This window comes from Cherax quadricarinatus, chromosome 11 (assembly GCF_038502225.1).
Source record: "Cherax quadricarinatus isolate ZL_2023a chromosome 11, ASM3850222v1, whole genome shotgun sequence".
NCBI lineage: Eukaryota > Metazoa > Arthropoda > Malacostraca > Decapoda > Parastacidae > Cherax > Cherax quadricarinatus.
The window spans coordinates 44,249,515-44,269,697 of NC_091302.1; the positions used below are offsets into that span (position 1 = coordinate 44,249,515).

The 20,183-nt window shown below is 38.1% G+C and overlaps 1 protein-coding gene across 1 annotated transcript; it reads left to right on the forward strand.

The window, feature by feature from the left end:
* Positions 1 to 72: 72 nt before the first annotated feature.
* Positions 73 to 20,183, forward strand: MED8 (mediator complex subunit 8). Its single transcript, XM_053775180.2, has 5 exons — positions 73 to 513; positions 9,862 to 10,020; positions 13,441 to 13,686; positions 14,064 to 14,292; positions 19,913 to 20,183. The coding sequence occupies exons 1-5, from the start codon at positions 508 to 510 to the stop codon at positions 19,990 to 19,992; spliced, it is 720 nt and encodes a 239-aa protein (XP_053631155.1). The 5' UTR covers positions 73 to 507; the 3' UTR covers positions 19,993 to 20,183.

Sequence of the window (20,183 nt, forward strand, 5' to 3'; positions counted from 1 at the left end):
GTTATAATTAACTAAAATAAATGTAAGTTGTATTTGTGAGATTATCGGTCATGTTTGCCAGGCACTGAAGCTCGAGTGTAAACACACTATTGCCCTGACCTTGACTTACCTTTACCCTTGTACTTATTGCTCTACTGCCCGATATTCTTCGTTATTTAAGCTCTTGCATTCTCTCCAGCTCCTGGGGAGTGTAAAAATATTTCATACCTGCCCTCCCAGACATCAGGTTTCAGGTCCTGTGACGTATATCAACGTTAATTCGTTCGTAGTACCTTCTGAGTCAACTTTTCTCTCTCTTGTCTAAAAAACTTATACAAACCTGGGGATCTTCGCAGTCTTCTCTCTGCCAAGAAAAGCCAAATCGACATCCAAGTTTGATCAGCACCAATGCCGGCACAAGTCTAACCTTACTAACAAGTAACGCGCAATTATAAATCTCCTGCAGTCATTAGAAGAAGCCCTAAAGAACATTGGTCTCTAAAGAAGATATTCTAATCCATTCTCAAGATGCAGGTAATTTTTATTATGGAGTTTGAGATAATCAGTCCCTCAGCCTGGAGTCAACGTGTTCAGTCCATCAATCTTGAGACAAGTACAACATATGCAGTATACTGCAGTATATAAGCCACTTCTCGGAACATACACCATACTTTTTTCAAGATTCATGGACTGAACACATTAAATTCTTGTTATGTATTGTATTTTCTTTGTAACCCTTAAACTAGTATAGTAAACGCTGGTAAAAGTCCTGTAGTACTTAATAATATGAAGACTTGTCAAGGAGTGCCTGTAAAGGTACTTGTTACTTAGTTTTTATGGCGAGTTGGTGCAACAAAGGCTCCCTCCCTTCCTGCTCACTAAAATATCTGCTCTAACAACTCCCCAGGGAATTGTGTAACTGGGGCAGTAATAATTTATAACTGAATATGGGAAAATAATTATAATTTGAAATGTACAATATGAAGTTGTCTTCACATTTTAGATAGTATTTTGTTAAGCAGATTGTAAAAAACAGCCTAATAAAACCTAGTTAACCCAACTTAAAATAACCTAATGTAACTTGACCTTACTATGTCACTGGTAAATGTGCATCTTTGTTTATGTTCAGTCAGGTGTGTGCCATGACACAATATTAACCATTGACTGGCTTATGTTTTGCATAGCCAAAACAAGTGTACTATTTTCACAAATTATTATTATTATTAACACACTAGCTGATTCCCACCAAGGCAGGGTGGCCCGAAAAATAAAAACTTTCACCATCATTCACTCCATCACTGTCTTGCCAGAGGGGTGCTTTACACTACAGTTATAAAACTGCAACATTAACACCCCCCCTTCAGAGTGCAGACACTGTACTTCCCATCTCCAGGACTCAAGTCCGGCCTGCCGGTTTCCCTGAATCCCTTCATAAATGTTACTTTGCTAACACTCCAACAGCACGTCGAGTATTAAAAACCATTTGTCTCCATTCACTCCTATCAAACACGCTCACGCATGCCTGCTGGAAGTCCAAGCCCCTCGCACACAAAACCTCCTTTACCCCCTCCCTCCAACCTTTCCTAGGCCGACCCCTACCCCGCCTTCCTTCCACTACAGACTAATACACTCTTGAAGTCATTCTGTTTCGCTCCATTCTCTCTACATGTCCGAACCACCTCAACAACCCTTCCTCAGCCCTCTGGACAACAGTTTTGGTAATCCCGCACCTCCTCCTAACTTCCAAACTACGAATTCTCTGCATTATATTCACACCACACATTGCCCTCAGACATGAGATCTCCACTGCCTCCAGCCTTCTCCTCGCTGCAACATTCATCAGCCATGCTTCACACCCATATAAGAGCGTTGGTAAAACTATACTCTCATACATTCCCCTCTTTGCCTCCAAGGACAAAGTTCTTTGTCTCCACAGACTCCTAAGTACACCACTCACCCTTTTCCCCTCATCAATTCTATGATTCACCTCATCTTTCATAGACCCATCCGCTGACACGTTCACTCCCAAATATCTGAATACATTCACCTCCTCCATACTCTCTCCCTCCAATCTGATATCCAATCTTTCATCACCTAATCTTTTTGTTATCCTCATAACCTTACTCTTTCCTGTATTCACTTTTAATTTTCTTCTTTTGCATACCCTACCAAATTCATCCACCAACCTCTGCAACTTCTCTTCAGAATCTCCTAAGAGCACAGTGTCATCAGCAAAGAGCAACTGTGATAACTCCCACTTTATGTGTGATTCTTTATCTTTTAACTCCACGCCTCTTGCCAAGACCCTCGCATTAACTTCTCTTACAACCCCATCTATAAATATATTAAACAACCACGGTGACATCACACATCCTTGTCTAAGGCCTACTTTTACTGGGAAATAATCTCCCTCTTTCCTACATACTCTAACTTGAGCCTCACTATCCTCATAAAAACTCTTCACTGCTTTCAGTAACCTACCTCCTACACCATACACTTGTAACATCTGTCACATTGCCCCCCTATCCACCCTGTCATACGCCTTTTCCAAATCCATAAATGCCACAAAAAACCTTCTTTAGCCTTATCTAAATACTGTTCACTTATATGTTTCACAAATATCTCCCAAAATAATTTGCAAGTGTACATATATTGTATGTATTGTAAAACGTAAACTAATTTCCGAGTTTGGCTGAGTAGCAGTTATTAACTATAGCCAAGGAGCATTGAATATAAATAGTAAAAGGTGTATATTGTAAAGAGAGCCAAAGGCTTAGTCTTCCCAGTGGAAGTACAGTGGACCCCTGGTTAACGATATTTTTTCACTCCAGAAGTATGTTCAGGTGCCAGTACTGACCGAATTTATTCCCATAAGGAATATTGTGAAGTAGATTAGTCCATTTCAGACCCCCAAACATACACGTACAAACGCACTTACATAAATACACTTACATAATTGGTCGCATTCGGAGGTAATCGTTATGCGGGGGTCCACTGTATTTCACTTTACCAATAATATATCACATACAGTGGACCCCCGGTTTACGATCAGCTCCCAATGTGACCAATTATGTAAGTGTGTTTGTACGTGCATGTTTGGGGGTCTGAAATGGACTAATCTAATTCACAATATTCCTTATGGGAACAAATTCGTTCAGTAACGGCACCTGAACATACTTCTGGAATGAAATAATATCGTAAACCGGGGGTCCACTGTATTTTATAATTAGGTACTTGCTCATTATTATTGACTTACCATTGCTAGTTTGTAGGTCTTTGGAGGGTGTTCCAGGGGTCAGCACAACCACAGCCTTTTCCATAACCAGGCCTCGTGGTGAATCAGGGCCTGATCACCCAGGCTGTTACTGCTGGCCACACACAATCTGACGTATGAACCACAGCCTAGCTGGTCAGGTGCTGACTTTAGGTACCTGTCCAGTTCCCTCTTGAAGACATCTAGGAGTCTATTGCTAATCCCCCTTATGTATGGTGGGAGGCAGTTGAAGTCTTGGCCCCCTGATATATATTGTATTGTCTCTTACCGTACTTATGGCACACCTGCTTTTCATTAGGGAGATGTTGCACTGCCTGCTGAGTCTTTTGCTTTTATAGGAAGTGATGTCTATATACCTTTACCTTTACCTTTGAAGAGTTTTGAGAGTTTATCTACCCTCTGAGCCTGGTCATGGGCCAGGCTCGTCTGGGGCTTGCCTGGTCAACCAGGCTGTTGCTGCTGGAGGCCCACTGCCCCACATATCCATCACAGTCTGGTTGATCTGGCACCTGGTGAAGATACTTGTCCAGCTTCCTCTGGAAGGCTTCTACACTTATTCCAGCCATGTTTCTTATATCTTCTGGTAGTATGTTGAATAGTCTGGGACCCCGGATATTGATACAGTGTTCCCTTATTGTCCCCACCGCACTCCTGCTCCTCACTGGGTGTGCAGATTTGAGACCAGGCCCTTGAGTATTTTCCAGGTATATATTATCATGTATCTCTCTCTCCTCCGCTCCAATGAATACATATTCAAGACTTGCAGGCGTTCCCAGTAGTTTAGGTGCTTTACAGGTTCAATGTGAGCCATAAACAATCTCTGTATTTGTTCCAGCTCCGATATTTCTCCTACTTTGAATGGGACCATCAGCACTGAGCAATATTCTAAGTGAGAGAGCACTAGTGATTTGAAGAGTGTCACCATCGGCATTATTTCTCTTGTTTTGAAAGTTCTCAATACCCACCTCATCAGCTTCCTGGCTGTTGTGATCTTTGTGTTGTTACGGTCTTTTAAAGAAAGGTCCGCTGACATAATTATTCCTAAGTCTTTTACGTGTTCCTTACGTTCTATTTGGTGACCCTCTTGAATTTTGTATATAGTGTTCCTTTTGAGTTCTTCATTCTTTCCATACCTAAGCAGCTGGAGCTTATCACCATTGAATGTCATGTTGTTCTCCACTGCCCACTGGTACTTTTTCAGTGTTCTCTACTGTGGTGACTTTCATGCTTATTTTAGTGTCATCTGCAAATGATGATACAAAAGTGTGCTGGGTGTTTTTGCCTATGTCTGCTATGAGGATGAGAAACAGCAGAGGTGCCAGGACAGTGCTTTGGGGCACCTCGCTGATGCTGGATCTTGCCCTGTTCACTACTACTTTATATGTTGTTTGTGTTAGGAAACCGAAAATCCATCTGCCTACCTTCCCCGTAATGCCCATGGCTTTCATTTTGTGCACTATCACTCCATGATCGCATTTGTCAAATGCCTTTGCAAAATCTGTGTAAATCACATCTGCGTTTTGGTCATCTTCGAATGCCTCCATAATTCTGTCATAATGGTTCAGCAGCTGTGACAGGCATGATTGTCCTGCTCTAAAACCATGCTGGTTCGGGTTATGTTTGCTGTGCTGCTCCATGAAATTTGTAATCTGCTGTCTCGTCACTCTTTCAAAGATTTTTATGATGTGCGAGGTTAGGGCTACTGGTCTAATTTTTAGCTAGTGCTCTATACCTCCCTTATGCAAAGGAGCTATGTCGGCACTCTTTAAGGCCTCCGGTATTTCACCTAGATCTAAGTTCTTTCTCCAAAGAATACCAAGGGCTCGTGCTAGTGGTACTTTGCACTTCTTTATAAACAGAGCATTCCATGAATCTGGTCCAGGTGCTGAGTGAGTGGGCATGTTTTCCATTTCTTTTTTCGAAAACTTTGGGATTTTTACTAATGTCAGTTAGCTGGTCTGCGCGACCTTCTTCTGGAGTGAAAAATATTTCTGCATTTTTTACTTTGCTGTCATTTAGTGAGTTGCTGAACACCAACTTATACTGTTCTTTTAGGATTTCACTCATTTCCTGTTCATCATCAGTATACACATCCCCTCTCAGTAGTGGTCCAATTCTACAGGTAGTTCTTAGCTTGGATTTTGCATAGGAATAGAAATATTTTCGGTTTCTTGCAATATCCTGTATGGCCCTTTGTTTCCTTTGTATTTCTTCTGTGAGGTATGACATCCAAAGTTTTTGCTCTAATTCAGTGATCTCTCGGCTAAGTCTATCTTTCCTCTGTTGTAGCATATTTGTGTTTTTAAGCAATTCAGTAACCCATTTTCTTCTGTACCATCTCCTATGCTCTCTCTCTATACATGTATATGATCTTCTGGGTTTCCTCAATGGTATGTGTTTCATACATACCTTGAATGATTCTGTATTCAGCTTCTCTAGGCACTGGTGGGGATTTAGGGTGCTCATGTCTGATTCCCAGGATATGTCTGATAGCTCTTGGTTTATTTTTTCCCAGTCAATTCTATGGTTGTTAAAATTAAACTTACTGAACATACCATCTCTAACATTAGTGACGCAGTTTCCTAACCCTAAGTTAATACTCGTTTGAACCTCTATGATGTTATGATCAGAGTACAGTGGACCCCCGCCATACGATATTAATCCATTCCTGAGAGCTTATCGTAAGCCAAAATTATCGTTAGCCAAATTAATTTTCCCCATAAAAAAAAAAAAACAAATAAGCTCGCTCGCTGTAATGCCGCCCGCGGCGGTGGCGGTGGTGGCGGCAGTGGCGGCGGCTGCGGCGGCTGCAGTGGCGGGCGCGCCCGCGGTAGTTGCCGCGAGGAGTCTAAGAGTAAAAAAAAAAATCCGAAAATGGAAATCAAATTAATCCGTTCATGACACCCCAAAGTATGAAAAAAAAAAATTTTTACCACATGAAATATTAATTTTAATACACACAAACTGAAGAAGACATGCACAATTACTACTCTAGTAAGAATAGAATACATGACACTTACCTTTATTGAAGATCTGGTGATGATTGATGGGATGGGAGGAGGGGAGAGTGTGGATGATATTGTTTAGAAGGGGAATCCCCATCCATTAGAACTTGAGGTAGCCAGTCCTCTTCCGGGGTTACTTCCCTTCTTCTTTTAATGCCACTAGGACCATCTTGAGAGTCACTGGACCTCTGTCGCACAACAAATCTGTTCATAGAGCTCTGTACCTCCCGTCCCTTTAAGACTTTCCTAAAATGGGCCATAACATTGTCATTGTACAGGTTGCCAACACGGCTTGCAGTAGCTGTGTCAGGGTGATTTTCATCCGTAAAGGTTTGCAGTTCAACCCACTTTGCACACATTTCCTTAATCTCTTTTTTTAATTCCCTACTAATTCTCGCCCTTTTTACCACAGGGATGGCACTAGAAGCTTTCTTGGGGTCCATGGTGACTTATTTTGCAGTTACAAGCACTAAAAACACTGGGATAATGTGAAATGTACCAAATATATGTGTAGATGCAACCGCACTGGCTGGCTTGTAAACACTGGCACTGAGGCCACATGTGGGACGTGTCCGGGACAAATCACGTAAGGCGAGTTTTTTATTGTGAGGCGAGGCAAAATTTTTGCGTTCAAATGCTTCGTATGGCGGATTTAACGTAACGCGATGCGTTCGTAAGGCAGGGGTCCACTGTATATTGTTTTTGTACCTGTTATGTCTCTGATCAGTTCCTCATTGTTTGTGAATATGAAATCCAGAGTATTTTCATTTCTAGTGGGATTAATTACCTGTTGGTTTAAAGAGTACTTTTCACAAAGCCTCATTAGTTCCCTGGTATGTGCCTGTTGAGCCAGGGTGCTTCCCGGAGATATTTCTGGTATAACATTACGTTGTGCCATCTTCCATTTTACATGAGGGAGATTAACATCTCCAAGGATTAAAATATTTGGTGTGGGATTTTCTAGTCTATCCAGATAGCTATCTATCTTCCTTAGCTGATCTGTGAATTCCTCAGCAGTTGCTGATGGTGGTTTGTATACTAGGATAATTACCAAATTCCTATTTTCAACTTTAATGCCGAGAATTTCTACTATATCATTTGTAGAGTTCAGCACTTCTGTGCAACAGTAAGTATCCTTTACATAGATTCCTACTCCTCCCTGTGACCTATTGATTCTATCACATCTGTACATGTTGTAATTTTCTATCTTTATCTCTCCATCCAAAACATTCCTTGTATATGTTTCTGTAAATACTCCAAACATGGCATTTGCTTCTGTTAGGAGCCCACCGACATAACTAACTTTGTCATTTTTATTTGATTTCAAACCCTGAATATTTGCAAATATGAAGCAGGAATTACCATTGGAATGTTTTGTCTCACTTTGTGTTGCATTAGTACCACTGGTGATGTACTAGCTGGTATGTCCCCTGGTGTACACGCCCCTGGTTTCTCCAGGACTGGCTTCGTGTTTGGTTGCTTATTCAGCCTTGATGGGCTGATGCCTGGTTTGGTACGCCCCATTTTACTGCCCACCTGTCCTCCGTGTACCATTCCTCCTGTTTGTCTCTTCCTTTGGTTCGAGCTTTTCTCTTTTTGTCTAAAAAAGATTGCTGTTCAATTTCCCTTTCTCTGCTAACTGTAGCGCCGCATTCCTGGACATTCTCTGGACTGCATTGACACTTTACACATTATCGGATGGAAGTACCTGCACTCTTTGTTGAAACAACACTTTCCCTTCCTCAACATGCTGGCACATTTTCTGGTGTATTTATTCCAGCAATCTCTGCCATCAGGACTGTGGTAGTTTCCTTTGATCTTGTAGAAGAATACACGTCTCTCTCCGGCAGAGGCTGTGGGAATAAGGTGCTTATCCAAAAGACCCAATATATCGGAGTAAATATCCTTTAGCTCTTTCTCCACCTGTGTCCTGTAATTCCTGATCATTTCTAACTTTTCCTCGCCACCCTTGTTTTCTTCTTTCTGCTCAATAGAAGAGATTATTCGCCAAGAGGCTCGTCATGCACCAATAACATTCTTGTATGCGACAGATAAAAGGCTCCGCTCCTCTACCATTAGTTCAGTATCCATTGAAGCTACCATTTTCATAGCCTCCACCATTTCGTCGTATCTTTCTGCCTGCTCCGCGAGCTTGGCCCTGTAGACGTTATCCTCCCACTCCGTCATGGTGGACCCGCACTGATGACACCGATATTCGGGGATATGTAGAAGTTTTCCCCCACTGCACAAGAACCTTTCCCACAATACGGCCTTACAGATTTGGGACTAGTTCCCTAAGATTTGATGAAGACTCTTTGGCATCACAGTAAAAGTGTTTATTTAATATCATTTATCCTTGCAATTTTGTGTAGGCTAAGGCCTACATTTTTTTCCAAGGCACAACACCCTGGGATTGATCCCTCAATAGCATCTTCAAATACCGCTGCTTTAAACTGTCTGAACACACAGGCACTTCACTGTGTTGCTTTTAGGCTGTTATAGACTCATTGGGATATAACTCAGACAAGGACATTTCTGATAGCAATGCTTTATTGTGGAATGTGTAATAGTTCTCTCACCTAAGCCTAACGTAAACAGTGAACTCACAAGCACTTTGTCCATTGTGTTGATTTCAGGGAATCACACTCGTGGATACAAAACGTCTGAGATATGCATCCATTATATTTGTTAAGTTTGCTGAGGCTTAACCCTGTGGCTCAGTTCTTTCTGACCAGGTATATGTATTCATCTTAAGTGAGGGAATAGAATAATGCTTGAACACTCAGTAAACAAGGCCTCACTCATCAATGCTGTCTAGTTAGACTGATAAACAATTGTCAAAGTGATGTCTTAATCTTTTAAATAAACAAGTTAAATGATCCTTCGCATTCTTATATCAAGGTCCAATTTTCTCTTGCTTGCTGATTAAAATTCTAGATGGTAATTTTCAAAATACATCTGTTTTGTCTACATTAAACATTTGCTCAGGCTTGTAGCCATCCTCAGAAATAATTCCCTCTGTGCAGTGAAGTTCTGTGTGGCAGCATAATCTGTAGATGCACTTTTCCCACTGAATTTTATGTTATGCAGCCCACTGTGGACTTCTAACAAGTGGAACCAGCCAGAACTAAACAAACACTGTTGCAGGCTTTCCATCCTACCCTCACACTGTCTTACAGTTTAAGAGGATTATTTCCCTGATCATAAGACTATTAGGTTGGACTCTATGCATGGAGGGGCAGAGAGAGAAAACATCCTGCTCCTCATCAAAATGGTTTTTCACCCACATCTTAAGGTATTTAAAAAAAATAAATAGCGAGTTATTGAAAGCTTGAGTTATCATCATGTGAATTATGAGTCTACTGTAGTTGCAAAATGGTAGTAAGATGTGCAAAAGTCCATATTGCATATCTTAACCTAACCTAATTGCCTCTTCAAGATGTAAAAAAGTCAGGATAATCACTGCCAACTCAAAGTGGTGCTTCCAACACATTACTTATTGCAGCTACTTTGATGACTAGTGTTGTTGTGCCATAGCCTGAACTAACTCAACCATTCAGGCTTGCCAGTTCAGTAACTGATAATTCTTAACATATATTACAGAGAGAAGAAAGGGCTATGGATGCTGCTTTAGATGCTATACTGCAGCGTGTTGTTGATATCAAAGGTTCTTTGCAAGAACTAGTGGTCAAGGTTGAGCGAGAAGGTGAACAAGCTGATTGGCCATCATACCTTAACTCATTCTCTGTCATATCTGCACAGGTCAGTATTTTGTTAATTCCCAGTTTTAATTTTTTGTTGTTGTCTCAGTATTGGTGACAACTCTGTAAAGACGTAATGACTTGATACACTTCAATTAACTTGCATTTTCTATGAAACCAATTGTCTGAGGATATTGGCAAAAATCTTTGAGTACATAATGTGCTCAGTATTTTTTCATTTATATAGTACATGTACTAAAATCCTCTGCATTTTAATGTTGTAGGGAAGCGTAGTTTAGCATTTTGATTACCAAAACATTTTCAGTTTTGAGGGGTTTACAGAGATTTTAATGTAGTGTTGAACATTAGCTGTACCTCCCATAATTACCAAAATGTTGAGAAATGCTAATCAGATATGCATAGTAATTAACTAACTAGTTATTTATGCTAATAAGAGATAAGTAACCTAATTGTAAATTGAAAAGGTATAATACAGTACAGTTGTACAAAACAAGTATTTTTTTTATTTAACACACCAAGGCAGAGTGACCTGAAAAAAAAAAAAGTTTTACTTCTTTTGACACTTAGTAATTTATACAGAAGGGGTTACTAGCCCCTTATTTCCTGTATTTTAGTCACCCCTTACAACATGCATGGCTTTTGAAGGAAGGATTCTTCTCCACTTTTCCAAGGAGATAAACAAGTACAGCCTCTCCTCACTTAGCGACATATTCGTTTACAGACAACTCGGACTTAAAACGGGCTCCCTGACCAGTATGCATACCTAAATAATGTATACAGTGGACCCTTGACCAACGATGGCATCGTCTAACGTTAAATCCGACTAGCGATACATTTTAACGCAAAAATTTTGCCTCGACTAGCGCTAAAAAACTCGACCAACACGATTCATTCCGTCTGAGACATGTCCACTTGTGGCCAGTGTTTACAAGCCAGCCAGCCACCGCAGTCCCATCTAAACATACAATCGGAGCATTTCATATTATCACAGCATTTTTAGTGATTGCACCTGCAAAATAAGTCACCATGGGCCCCAAGGAAGCTTCTAGTGCCAACCCTACAGCAAAAAGGGTGAGAATTATTATGGATATGAAGAAAGAGATCATTGCTAAGTATGAAAGTTGAGTGTGTGTCTCTGAGCTGACCAGGTTGTACACAAAACCCCAGTCAGCCATCGCTACTATTGTGGCCAAGAAAACGGCAATCAAGGAAGCTGTTCTTGCCAAAGGTGCAACTATGTTTTCGAAACTGAGATCGCAAGTGATAGAAGATGTTGAGAGACTGTTATTGGTGTGGATAAATGAAAAACAGATAGCAGGAGATAGCATCTCTCAAGCGATCATATGTGAAAAGGCTAGGAAGTTGCATGAGGATTTAATTAGAAAAATGCCTGCAACTAGTGGTGATGTGAGTGAATTTAAGGCCAGCAAAGGTTGGTTTGAGAGATTTAAGAATCGTAGTGGCATACATAGTGTGATAAGGCATGGTGAGGCTGCCAGTTTGGACCAAAAAGCAGCTGAAAAATATGTGCAGGAATTCAAGGAGTACATAAACAGTGAAGAATTGAAACCTGAACAAGTGTTTAATTGTGACACTGACAATGTTGTGAAACACTTTAGGAATGTCATAAAGGAACGGGAGGTACAGGCTTCTGTGGACAGATATGTTGTGCGACAGAGGTCCAGTGACTCTCAAGCTGGTCCTAGTGGCATTAAAAGAAGAAGGGAAGTAACCCCGGAAAAGGACTTGACACCTCAAGTCCTAATGGAAGGGGATTCCCCTTCTAAACACTAACACCATCCACAGTCTCCCCTCCTCCCATCCCATCAATCATCACCAGATCTTCAATAAAGGTAAGTGTCATGTAATTGTACATGTCTTCTTCAGTTTGTGTGTATTAAAATTAATATTTCATGTGGTAAAAATTTTTTGTTTCAATACTTTTGGGTGTCTTGTACAGATTAATTTGATTTCCATTATTTCTTATGGGGAAAATTAACTTGACTAACGATAATTTCGATTAACAATGAGCTCTCAGGAACGGATTAATATCGTTGGTCGAGGGTCCACTGTATTAGATTTGATTTCCTCTATTTTGTTTATTACAATATATAGTACACTACTATATAAACATTTAAAAATATACTAAAAATGTTATAAATGGTGCAAAGGCGATATTAAAACAATATTAAAGGTGGTTGACACAAAACCACTACCATTATAGCATGTTCCTTGCTTAACGACAAATTCATTTACTGACATGGGCTTAGGAATGGAACTCCGTTGTTAAGTGAGGAGAGGCTATATTATCTTTTTTTTTTTATCCCCTTAACTACATTAAAATCTTTGTAAACCCCATAAACTGGAAACCTGTCTAAAATAAACTTTTTAATGTATATACTCCAAGGTTTAACTGTTAAGACAAACTTTTTAGTTAACTTTTCAGCATAGTTTATTTTCAGATTGCAACTGTGGTCTTTGATATGCTTGTATGATCTTATGTCTGATTATTTTGTCTCCTTTTATTCCTCCTCTCAGCCAGTGGTTATGTTTATTACATATGTATTGATATTTCTAAATACAGCCTTTCCTCACTTAACGACAGAGTTCCGTTCCTAAGACCTCATCGGTAAACGAATTTGTCAGTAAGTGAGAAGCATACTATAATGGTAGTGGGTTTGTATCAGCCATTTTTTATATTCTATTAATGTCATCTTTGCACCATTTATAGCATTTTTGGTATATATTTAAATGCTTTTACAGTAGCATACTGTATACGTATTGTAATTAACAGAATAGAGGAAATCAGCTCTAACATACATTATTTAGGTATGAATACTGCTCAAAGAGCCTGTCGTAAGTCCAAGTTGTTAGTAAACAAGTATGTTGCTAAGTAAGGAGAGGCTGTACTGTACTCTGCACATAATTTGTCTTTATGTTTGCTTTCTAGTCTGTATTGTGTAAATGCTTTTAGGTGATTATTTGCCTCAATTTCATTATCTCTTACTGGAATTATGCTGTTATGATTTGTACCTGAAATAACATACCATTCATTTATACAGGTATCATCCCTACAAATTCACAGACTTATGTACTCACAGGTTTTCATTATCCAGTTATTTTACTGGAGGGTAACCCAATTTTTTTATTTTGATCGCTGTATCTTATGAGTGTCAGTATTAATCAGATTAGACTGATATATTACAGATAAATGGTTTCTAAAAAAAAAAAATGAACTTGTATATGAAACAGAATTTGTTACGTAGTTTTAATTTTGTATTATTCAGAATTTCTACTTTCATAGGACCTTTGGGAATGTAACCCCTTGCAAATTTGTTATGATGACTGTACTGTATACCGCACACAGACTAGAGAGAGATTTTATGGATAAGTGCTTATAAATGTTAATAACGTTTACTTTTGAGATGAATTAATGGGCATAAATATTTTTATTCATCAGATATATACACTCATGAAGCTATTGAAAAATGAGAAAACACCCATTCTCCGTAACTATCTTACACTCCCGCTTCAATTGAATGCTGACCCTGATGAAAAATTGCTTGTGGCCACTGAAGGCAGAGTTCCATCCTTTAGTCATGACTTTGTACCTAACATGCTGAGAACAAAGCCAGAGCCAGATGTAGAACAAAGGCATTTAGCTTTGGAGGCCAAGATGGCACAAGTTAATGCAGACACTGCACAGGTATGTTGGAATGCTAGTGTTTGTAATCTTTAGTGAAAACAAAGAATTCATTGTAGAGTAAGTATGTTGGTTAGTGTTATGAGCCACTTTGTATGCACTAGAATAACAGAATGAATAACATCATGTTGAGATAGCAGAAAACATGCAAAATGTATGTATTTTGGAATATTTTAAGACTTTATCACATGACATAAGAATTATGGATGACATGGGTTTATCACTTTTTTGCCAATATAACAATAATATGGAGAAGACAGTGATTTATAAAAATTTATAAATAAATAATCACACTTCATAGCTTTCAGTAGTTTAAATTTCATGAAAAATTCCTAAAAACACTGAATAAACAAGTACAGTTTTCTTTCATACCTCCTCAGAAACAAATCAATGTTCACAATAAAGTAGTGAAACATGTAATGGACTTGGTGAACACAGCCCGAGAGGAATGGGAGACAGAGACAGCCTCCCGCACTAATCAGCCGCAGACATGTTCCATCAATGAGACTCAAGCTTTAATTGCTGCCTTAGGTACAGGCAAGGGTTTCAAGATACGAACTCAACCACCAGGACCATCACCCACCATGACACAACAACCTCCCCCTCAAAGTAAGTAAGCACTGTAGTTACAGTGGATTTTTTTTTTTAAAGTTTCAGTATACAGCAGGGCCCCATTTTACAGCGTTTCGCCTTTCAGCGTTCTGCTAATACAGTGATTTCAAATTATGACCAAAATTTGCTATACAGTGAGCGGTCTTTCAAATACAGCGCTCCCCACTCGGTTTGTTTACATTCTCCGTGAGCACATATCTCTATTATGTCTGGAAATTTTCCAGAATTTCAAGTGTTTTAAAGCTATTGCATATTTTATATGTACTCTGATAATTATATTATGTGTACCTGTACCTAAATATACCTACACACTGTGCTGGCATGCAGGTGCACACTAAAATTACTAAGAATCTCTCTACTCTCAAAGACGTGCATTAAATGTCGTATATTACGCTAATGTAGACATTTCTGTTAATCCATCTATGATATTTTTTCCAAAATTATGTAATAAACATATTATGTAACATGAACATAATACATACACCCTCAGTATAAAAATTGACATAAATATGAGATTTGTTTGTGAAATGGTTGGTGGGATTGTCAGAAGAATTACGTTTTTTCTGGTCAAACACCAGTAACTTAACTAGAAATTTATTCCTTTCTTATGCTTTCAATTTATCTATAGTTATTCATGACCCTTGTGGGTTTAGCACTTTTTTTATTATGACTATAATAATAACAACTTGTAATAATAATAATTTGTAATAATAATAATAATAATAATAATTATTTGTCAGAGCATCATTCCTTCTAAAAATTACATGAGAATGGAAATGTTGGTCTTTATTTATTCTACTGTACCACTGTGGAGACAGTGGTACAGTAAAATAAATTGTCTGTATTATGATATAAGCTTTACAAATATGGAAATGGACGTTTATCAACTCACCAGCCGTGTTCGTCTGTTTACATACTCTGCAGCTCTGTCCTCTCTCATTTGCTCGTTCTCTCTCTCTCTCTAATTTATTCATTTTTATATCATTTACTCACCTCTCACCTTACATTAAGACTACAAATATTTTAAGGTAAGTAATGATTGTACTGTCTATGCATTTTATCACTCTAGGGCACGTTAAGCGTCGTAGTATATTATGTGTGCGTGGGGTGGCTAGGAGGGCTACCACACCTGACTTCTTACAGTAAATACTAGTCACCCTTTGCCTTACATTAAGACTACAAATATTTTGAGGTAAATAATGACTGTACTGTGTGTGTATTTTACTTTTTATTGTTTTTAATGCCTAGTTCTATTGCTAACTTAATATATGTTAGTGTAAACTTGTTATCCGGCATTTATATGCATTTATAAGTGGAAAAAATGGAGTTCTGCTTTCCGGCAGTAGCCTGGAACCTAACCTGCCGTATAAGTGGGGCCCTACTGTATATGTAAAGGTATTTGAGAATGAGATGTATGAAATAACCCAGTAAATAGAATCCTGAGAGAAAGAAGTGAGATATGGTTAGCAGAGCAAAATAACCAGCAATAAAAAAATAACAAATGATCATAATTATAGAATTTTGGAAATGGAAGACAATCAGGTTTGATCCAGAGAAAGGGAAGGTAGTAATAAGGTAGTTTCCTTGCTGCTGAAGGGCTCTTGATCCAAGGAATTGGACTTGTCCTCCCCTTTCTCTAAATCAAGCCTGATTGGTTCCCATTCCCAGGTGCTCTATGACCCCTATGGGTTTAGTGCATCCCACTAAATACGTATAATAAAAAAAATTAAAATCAAGAGTCCTTCACCATCATCAAGAAACTCCCTGAACCCTTTGACTGTCGCAACCCCAAATCCTGGTGTCGAAAAATATTTAAAAAAAAAATTATTTTGTGAAATGATAGAGAATCTTTTCCCGATGGTAACGACACCAAAAGTATGAAATTTGATCAAAACCTTATGGAATTACGCTCTTGTGAAGTTAGCGACCTTGATGTTATTTACGCATCGGCGATTTCGCCCAGTTTGAGCCCTATTTTCGGCCAATTCCATTGTTCCAGTCGACCAAACTCATAGTTATTTCTTTAGAACTCCATTTGTTCTATCGATTGAGTACAAGAAACCGCCCATTTACCAATATCAACTACCCAATAAAGTGGTCAGAAATTGGCAATTTGGCCAATTTCATGCAAATTAAAAAATATGTCAATTTCAAAATAAGGTCCAGAATGAACAATGCAGACATTCTTAGCTCTAAAATAACATTTTCTCTGTTCATTTTCTCTGTTGTAATACTCTTGCTTTCTATTTTGAATTTGTATTCACACAAAAAATAGAAGATTTGTTATGCAGACATACTGCAATATTGTAATAATTGTATAAATAATGTCAACCCATTCATGACTGCATATTAAAATGGCTAGTTGGACATTTATTGGACAGTGACATCATTTGTTTACTCTTGAACATCGACAAAAATCGAACATTTGTGCCAATTTGAGCTCCATTTCAAGATCTTTTTCATAGTAAAGCCAATCAAAATCACTTCTGTTTCTATAATATGTTTTCCATTCTATCAAATGAGACCAAGAAACAAGAATACAACCATAAATACTATACAAAAATACACCTCAGTCTGTTTTAGTCCAAAAACACGGTTGGAGTTTTTTTTCTCATTATGCACTGCATGCTGCAGGATTTTTTTTTATACTGGACACGTTGACCACACAGACCCATTCTCTCACATGTGGACCTACCAGCTTTCTCCTGCTTGATTTGAAGCCGCTAGAATTTTTGAGTATACATGTATATACGTCAAACACATTGGCTCATAAGACGTATATATATACAACTAAAACAGTCAAAGGGTTAAAGGGGTAATGATAGTGTTTGTAACTTTTAGAAGGGGACAAGGAAACAGATACATACTGTTTTTTGGTAGCAGAAGCTTAACCCTTTGACTGTTTTGGTCGTATATGTGTGTTTGACGTATATATACTCAAAAATTCTAGCGGCTTCAAATCAAGCGAGAGAAAGCTGGTACTCCCACATGTGAGAGAATGAGTCTGTGTGGTTAGTGTGTGCAGTATAAAAAAAAAATCCTGCAGCACACAGTGCATAATGGGAAAAAAAACTGTTTTTGGATTAACCCTTTCAGGGTTTCGGCCATACTAGTACGGCTTACGCACCAGGGTTTTTGACGTACTAGTACACCTAAATTCTAGCACCCTCAAATCTAGTGAGAGAAAGCTGGTAGGCCTACATATGAAAAAATGGGTCTATGTGGTCAATGTGCGCGGTATAAAAAAAAATTCTGCAATACACAGTGCGTAATGAGAAAAAAAAACTTTGACCGTGTTTTTGGATTAAAACAGCGACTTTGCACTGTTTTTTCGTATGGTATTTATTGTTGTATTCTAGTTTTCCTGGTCTCATTTTATAGAATGGAAGACATATTACAGAAATGGAGATGATTTTGACTGGTTTTACAAAGAAAACTACCTTGAAATTGCGCTCAAAGTAGCAGAAATGTTCGATTTTTACCAAAGTTCAAAAGTAAACAAATCATGCTATGCGTCCAACACACGTCAACTGGTGAGTCTAATATTCTTTCACAAGTGCGCTGATAATATTTATACCATTTCTACACCAATGCAGTAGTCTACATAACAGTAAATCTTCTATTTTTTTGTGAGAATAAAAATTCAAAGTGGAAAGCAAAGGAATGTAAGAGGGGCATGGGGACATGACTAATGAACAGAGGAAATGTTATTTTAGTGCCAGGAATGTCTTGTTTATTCTGGACCCTATTCAGAAATTGGCATCATTTGAAATTTGTGTGAAATTGGCAAAATTGCTAAATTCTGACCACTGCATTGGATAGTTGAAATCCGTAAATGGGTGGTTTCTTGTACTCATTCGATAGAACAAATGAAGTTCTAGCGAAATAGTTATGATTTTTGTCGACAAGTACACTGGAATTGGCCGAAAATAGGGCTCTAAAGTGGGCAAAATCGCCGATGCGTAAACATCATCGAGACTGCTAACTTTGCGAGAGCATAATTCCGTAAGTTTTCCATCAAATTTCATACTTTTGGTGTCATTATGATCGGGAAAAGATTCTCTATTTTTTTATAAGATTTTTTTTTTTTTGAAATTTGGGCAACCCTGAGAACAAGTCTCTGAGAGGGCCTGTCGACCCTGAAAGGGTTAAAACGCCAAATTTGAGGTGTATTTTCGTATAGTATTTACTTTTGTATTCTCATTTTCTTGGTCTCATTTGATAGAATGGAAGACATATTATAGAAATAGGGATGATTTTGATTGGTTTCATTATGAAAAGGACCTTGAAATGGAGCTCAAAGTATCAGAAATGTTCGATTTTTGCTGATGTTCAAGAGTGAACAAATGACATCATTGTCCAAAAAATGTCCAACTAGCCATTCTAGTACACAGTCACGAATGGGTTGACATTATTTATACAATTATGCACACTACTGCGTTATTGTAATAACAATAAATCTTCTATTTTTTGTGTGAATAAAATTCAAGAGGGGCTTGGAGACATGACTGATGAACAGAGAAAATGTTATTTTAATGCCAGGAATGGCTGCATTGTTCATTCTGGACCCTATTTTGAAACTGGCATATTTTTTGATTTGCATGAAATTTACCAAATTGCCAATTTCTGACCACTTATTGGGTAGTTGAAATCGGTAAATGGGCAGTTTCTTGTACTCAATCGATAGAACAAATGGAGTTCTAAAGAAATAGCTGTGAGTTTGGTTGACTGGAACAATGGAATTGGCCCAAAATAGGGCTCAAAGTGGATGAAATCGCTGATGCGTAAATATCGCCGAGATCACTAACTTCATGAGAGCGTAATTCCGTAAATTTTCCATAAAATATTGTACTTTTGGTGTCATTAGCATCGGGAAAAGATTCTCTATTATTTCATAAAAAAGTAATTTTTTTTTTTTTCAAACACAGTGGACCCCCGCATAACGATATTAATTCAATCCAGAAGTCTGTTTGGGTGCCGTTATAGACCAAATTTGTTCCCATAAGAGATATTGTGAATTAGATTAGTCTGTTTCAGACCCCCAAAAATACACCTACAAAAGCACTTACTAAAATACACTTACACAATTGGTCGAGTTGGGAGCTGATCGTTATGCGGGGGTCCACTGTATTTTGCGACACTGAGAGACACTAGGATTGGGGGTTGCAACAGTCAAAGGGCTAATATACTTGAAGGAAAAGTTAATTTTTTTGTTATTGGAAACTGACCCATATGATTTTAATCTTTTTTTTATGCGATACTTTATTTTCAATTAGCTCGTAAAAAAATTATTGATTATGCATCCTTATAATTTTGCCTGGCTTAAAAATTTTGAGTAAGTTGGTCTGCCAGAATTTATTATTACCAAATTAAGTTTACCCCTTATTTAAATGATGATATAAGTACTGATCTGTGTTTTTAAACAGGTTTCCTAGATGTTAAAAATTAAGCTTATTTTATATGCCTGTATCAGCAAGTTCTTAATTAACATTAGTAAAAGTGTGCCACTTATAAGTTATTTTATTGGGAAAGATGTATGCTCGTTGACAGATAGGTAAATTCACACGAGTAGAGCGCACATTATAAGCATTGTTTTGTTCTTTCTGTTTTTTTACAGTAAATACAGCAAATAAGGCAGTTAGTGCAGTTAAGACCAACATCAAGGCTGCAACTGCAATTCACCCATATAGTCGATAGATGTAATAACATGGGCATTGACTGAGGAGAATCAAGATTCTGCTTGCCTTTTTCCAGTATTAGACTTGCAATAAAAGAGATGATACTGTAATGTTAAAAGTTTTGTGTTAAATTTAACTATTTTTTGTTATATTATGGACATTGATTTTGTCTTCCAATAAGGTCTTTGAACGAATAAATAATTGATTTGT

Excerpts from the sequence above, each read along its gene's own strand:
- MED8 (XM_053775180.2), top strand. Across the intron at positions 10,021-13,440 it reads TCTCTGTCATATCTGCACAG|ATATATACACTCATGAAGCT; the intron begins GTCAGTATTTTG and ends TTTATTCATCAG. Across the intron at positions 14,293-19,912 it reads ACAACAACCTCCCCCTCAAA|TAAATACAGCAAATAAGGCA; the intron begins GTAAGTAAGCAC and ends GTTTTTTTACAG.